Source organism: Alligator sinensis, unplaced genomic scaffold (assembly GCF_000455745.1).
Source record: "Alligator sinensis unplaced genomic scaffold, ASM45574v1 scaffold264_1, whole genome shotgun sequence".
NCBI lineage: Eukaryota > Metazoa > Chordata > Crocodylia > Alligatoridae > Alligator > Alligator sinensis.
In genome coordinates, this window is record NW_005841831.1 from 4,936,085 (window position 1) to 4,941,733 (window position 5,649).

A 5,649-nucleotide genomic window follows, 5' to 3' on the forward strand; every position below is an offset into this window, starting at 1 on the left:
GGGACGGACAGCGGAGAACTGATGTAGGGGTTATAATTAATGGGAGTAAGAGCAGAACTTACATGGAAGACTTCATGGGAGTTTGAAGCTAGGGCTGGAGGCAAATGTAGGGGCTCAGCAGAACTGACGCTGGGGATGGGGACAGAATTACTTGTTGGGCAGGACACAGGAGTATGGTGGGAGGTAGGTTTCAAAATACCTGTGTAAATTTGGGACCGTTGGCAGCAACATTTGCCACATTCAGATCTAAGAGGGGTATCAAAAACTGACTGACCAAAACCACAATAGAATCCTTTTTTTAAAACTCTTAGCATTCAGGGGAATCTCACCCATAATGTTTGAACCACAGGGGTTGGCAATACTAGGTAAAAGAGGTAGGGGCATTTTAAATTATAGACACCCTCACTGTACCTCTGAATTCCCTACAGCTCAGCAGGTCAAGTAACCAAGGCCAGAACAGGGTACCACTGAGGTCTGTAAGAGGCCATGGGATCAAATCAGAGAGCAAAACAAGATACTCTTTAAGGACCTGCTTGCAGTCCTTGGAAAGTCTGGGAGATGCCTGCTGAAGACCTCTTACAGACAACAATAAAACATCATTAGACTTTCTAAACATTATACGTGATTATAACGGCACCAGTCCTGGGCTCTGTTACGGTTCATACTTGCCAGCTGGACCAAAGCTCACCCATGGACTTACCTCATGGCCCAAGGGTTGCAGCGCAGGCTCCCAGGATGCATGGCTGGTCGCCTGGAGGATGGCCGAGACTGAAGAGGTTGACTCAGGTGACAGGCAGCCATGTGGTGTAGAAGCAGGCTCCCATTGGCTTCCAGCACTTCTGCCAGAAGCTCAAAGGGGCTACTGGCATATATCCAGTGTCTCCAGAGAGGGGAAGACATGGGACAATCAAGGACTGTGCCAACTGTGTGGAGAAGTAGAACCCAGAACTGGAGCCAGAGCCAGGACCCAGAGTTGGAGCTGGAACCAGACCTGAAGCCAGAACCAGAAGCCAGAGCTGGAATCCAGAGCCAGAACCTGGAGCCAGAGCTAGAGCCCAGAGCTGGAGCTGGAACCAGAACCCAGAGCTGGAGCCAGACTTAGAGCCAGAGCCAGAACCCAGAGCCAGAGTACAGCCCAAACTGGGGCAAGGATGGGGCCCAGGTAAGGGATGTCCCACAGCACAGTAGTAGTCAGAGGAAATAGTTGAGATTGGTAAGTGAACAATGGGGTAAGACTTACTGAGAAGAGAGGTGAGTGCACTGGCAAACTGGCAGGTGGTAAAACTGTTAATTATTGAGGATTGTTAATTGAATTAAGATACTGAGTGGGGCATGGACTATTGAGTAGTAAAGTGCATAGATAGTGGATAAGTCAATGAGTTGATAAGCCCTAGAAAGAGTAAGAGAGGGTAGAGATGATAATTGATTGTGTTAAATAGGCTGGTACTTGATAGCTGGTTACCTAAGGATTCATGGGGGATGCCCCGTTACAGACAATGGGAAGGGGAGCCTTAAATTAAGAAAAGGCCCTTCCCTCCACCCCAGGTATGGTGAAAGATAAGGGTTTCCAATGATAAGTCCCCTTTGGGACTCGTAAGATGAGCCCGAAGATTTGGAGTTCAGGTGGAAGTGATAAACCCATAACCAGGATCCATCTGGGAGTGCAAAGGTACAGGGTGTAGGGGAGGAGGAGCCCTGTGAAGAAAAGCACTACCATCACATCATACCACTGATTGTGAATAACCTTCACCTTCCTTTTCTCTTTTCAAACTATTGAAACATGAAGATGTGGCAGGCAAGTAAAAAGGGAGATTCCAAAGCGGGGAAGCAAGTGAGCAAGACATCCTGGGACCCATCCGCCTACAGTGATCATTTTGCAAAACAAAAGATATTTTGGACCTTACTCAGTCAGATAATAATGAAATAACCACTGGACAGGAAGTTGGTGGGTAGGTAAATGTGAAACAACTAGAAGGTATGTGATGATCATTGCATTCATTGTATTCAATACCTGGGAATGTATAAGCAGAGGAGCAGTGAGTAGGAATAAGGGGTGACTTTATCATTGGATATGGCATCAGTGAAGCCAATACTGGAATATTGCACCCAGCCCTGCTGCACACATTTTGAAAAGGCTGTTGTAAAATTGGAGAAGTTGCAGAAAAACACTTGTGAGAGACTTTCAGGTGCTCCTGTTTGGTAGTATTAGAGTGATGCTTGTAGCCATGATGGTCCAGGAAATATGCAAAAGACAAGGTTTTTATGAATGATTTCATTTATTGAACCAGCTACATGCCTGGGATAGACTTAAACATGCTTTCAAATGCATTCTTCCTTAGATCTTTTGAAGAAGAAGAATTCATTGTATTTGAAATCTTGTCTAAGTTTTTCCCAGCCATGCGGTTAGTCCAATAAAAGATATCACTCACAAAAACCCCTGCCTCCTATTTTGATCATTCTCACAAAGAATAATGTTTGCTGTAGATACAAGTAGTCTTCAGTTCAAAACTGGTCAGAAATAGTCTCACCACTTCAGACCACAAGCAGCTGAAAAAATTGTATACAGAGCTTCTCAGCTCTGAAAATCACCAGAGCCTTGAGAAACACACAGGAAACAGAAGAAAGGGTTTGCCCCTAAGACAATATAGAAAGGAATAGCACATACATGTAGGGGAAACAAACACAAATGTAAAGATGAGAAATAAGTTACAACTGGCAATAGATGTTGAAGAGAACAAGAAGGGGATCTAAAACGAATCAGATGGAAAAGAAAAACTGCTGGTCTATTGCTCAGCAGAGAAAATGAGCTATTAAAAGTAAGATGCTAAATAAGGTGAATCTGCTCAATGACTGCTTTGCTTCAATCAGTTGCAACTGTATGAATCAGGAATGGGAAGGGATGTGGACCATGAGACATAAAGAGCATATCAGAGAATTTTTTTACTTATTTGAAAGAATTTAGTTAGCCAGGGCCTGACAGAATTTAACCTTAATTGTTGAAGGAACTAGCTCAAGTAGTTTTGGAGTCACTGGCAAAATCATGCAAAATATTTGTAAAATCATGGATGATAGGCAAGATCCCAGACAACATGGGGAAGAGCTAATGTAGTGCCCATCTTTAAAAAGGGGGAAAAGGAGAATGTGGGGATTATATATGGCTCATCTGACTTTGATACTTTTGAGAACAAATTATGAAACAGTTAATTCATAAATAATTGGAAGATAAAGCAGTTATGAATGGCAGGCAACATGGATTTGGCAAATAACGCCAAATCAACTTGATTTCCTTCTTTGATTGTGTAACAAGTATGGTAGATAAGAGGAACCCAGAGAACGTAATGGATCTGAACATTAGTAAGGCTTTTGACACAGCCCCACATACCATTCTCAAAAGTAAACTGCCGATTTAATAGCAGTTAATAGCAGTCTTCAACTACTTGAATGGGGGTTTGAAAGGGGATGGAGCTAGCCTATTCTCAGTGGTGGCAGATGACAGAACAAGGAGCAACGGGTTCAAGTTGCAGAAAGGGAAGTTTAGGTTAGATATTAGGAAGAATTTTATCTCAAGGAGGGTAGTAAAGCACTGGAACAGGTTACCCAGAGAGGTAGGTAACCATCCTTGGCGGTTTTCAAAACCCGGCTAGACAAAGCTTTAGCTCAGATGATCTAGATGGGGCTGGTCCTGCTTTGAGCAGGGGGTTGGACTAGATGACCTCCTGAGGTCCCTTCCAGCCCTAACTTTCGATGATTCTCTGATTTTTGGCTACATTATTGGAAGTATTGTATGCAAGACACAGGAAAAGATGGTACCACTTCACATGGCCCAGGTTAGACCTCAGCTGGCAAGTAGCGTATGCTATGTTCAGGGTTTGGCTGAAGTTTTTAACTGTTTAAAATGTTTCGATTATAATAAATAAAACCTTTTTTTCCATTCAGTTTGCATTGCCAGAGTGTAACAAATGGAGGAAATGCATAGTGAAAATTAAATAAAAAAAAAAATCCAAACCTAATAAGGTATGGAAATACAGTTAGAAACCCAAATGGAAAGAAAAAATAAACACACCCAATGTTATTAAAAACTAGTTTAACTTAAATTTAGAGTACCAAACCCAGTAATGCCTTAGGTATAATAATCCAGTCAGTATTAATTTTTAAGCATTAAACTTCATCAGTACCATGCACGTATGGGGTTCCTACAGAGCAGAGTACCATTACGCATTTCAAATGGATACATACTCTGAATATTAACTCCATTTTGTCATAGCACGTGTCTGGTAATGAGGAATTAGCTCAAGTCTGCCTCTCTCTCTCCAACCCAAATTTTACCGTAGGGAATTCTTTACCAACGAGTGAGGAGCTGGAGACCAGCGGTCAGCAATCTTTTTAGGCTGCAGGCCAGAGTGACCCAGCTCAGGTCAGAGGTGGGTGGGCAGATGGGGAATAGGACACAGCCACTGCCACTTTTCCCCACAGCAGCACCCTGCGTAATAGGACCCAGCTACTGCCACTTTTCCCCACAGCAGCACCCTGCGAGCAACTGCTACCAAAGTCCTCGTGCCACCAGATGCCATAAAAGCCTCTTGGGTTGTTGGATCCAGTGACTCTGTGGACTGCTTCCCTGCTGTAAACCAAAGTGCAAGGTCCAGTCCCTATTGTCACACTGGAGCCGGCTTTTAGGGAACTCAGAGCTACATAATAGTGAATGTCTTATCTTCCTTCTCTCTTAGTGGTCACGTTGTTGCACATTGCTGAGCGCCTTCTGTAAAATCAATAGCAATGAGAGAGTCCCTTTGGACTTCAGCGAGTCTTGACACTTTTCCCTTTTAGGGGTAAGAACTCTATCTGGAACAGGGGGTTAAGTTCTTAGTCTTCTTAGATTTTAACTTCCCTATTTTTACTTCTTAATTAGAGTTTGCTGAGTAGAAGGACCCATGTAATAAATATTACCATTATAGGGTCAACAGTCATATCGCTGTCCTGCTCCACAAGCTGCCCTTACACTAATCTGGGCTCAGCTGACAATAACATAGCAGAACGTGTCGTCCCCGCTGAGTGGTGCCTTCACAACACTGTAAACTACCATGCTGCATGGAGGTGGAGAAGGGTAGGCCCAGTGGTGTTTGCTACCCAAGAGCTCTGGGTGGTTAGTGTGAAATGAAACGAGGCTAGGGCAAGCTAGACTGAAGTAGCAGCAGGAACTTCTTTCTTTACCTACACCTCTGTAGGTTTTCTTAGCTCTACAGATGCTCCTCTATCTCTGTGGCCAGTAACGACAAGGGCACTCACCTTGAAAGTACACTCCAGAGCAAATCTTCACCACCCGGGGCAGCGATGCAGGATCCAGGGAGGAGATGTACTTCTGGAAAGAGAGAGGCTCCATAGCTGCAGGCCTGAAGTCCTCCCTGGTGCTCTGCCAGGAACTGAGTGTGCAGGAAGGGACTGAGCTGCTCAATGTCTTTCACTTCTGCTTTTGCCTGAAATAACTTCCCGCCCCAGAGACTAGCGCTGCTGATGGTCATCTAATAGAACACTGTAACCTTCCTGGACACTCCTTCACTGACCTAAGGTTTGCTGTCCTCAGGCACAAAAATAATTTTAAAAACCCAGTTTGAACGGGAAATTGTCTATTATTTCTCTCCAAATATTACC

General features: G+C 44.0%; 1 protein-coding gene across 1 annotated transcript in view; it reads right to left on the reverse strand.

Annotated features, from left to right (window-relative positions):
- Positions 1–5,409, reverse strand: part of THEMIS2 (thymocyte selection associated family member 2) — a 19,853-nt gene extending 14,444 nt beyond the window's left edge. The window contains exon 1 of the mRNA XM_014525018.2: positions 5,287–5,409. Within this exon, the coding sequence (XP_014380504.1) occupies positions 5,287–5,380 (94 nt within the window). The 5' untranslated portion in view covers positions 5,381–5,409. The remainder of the gene's footprint in view (positions 1–5,286) is intronic.
- Between the last annotated feature and the right edge of the window lie 240 nt (positions 5,410–5,649).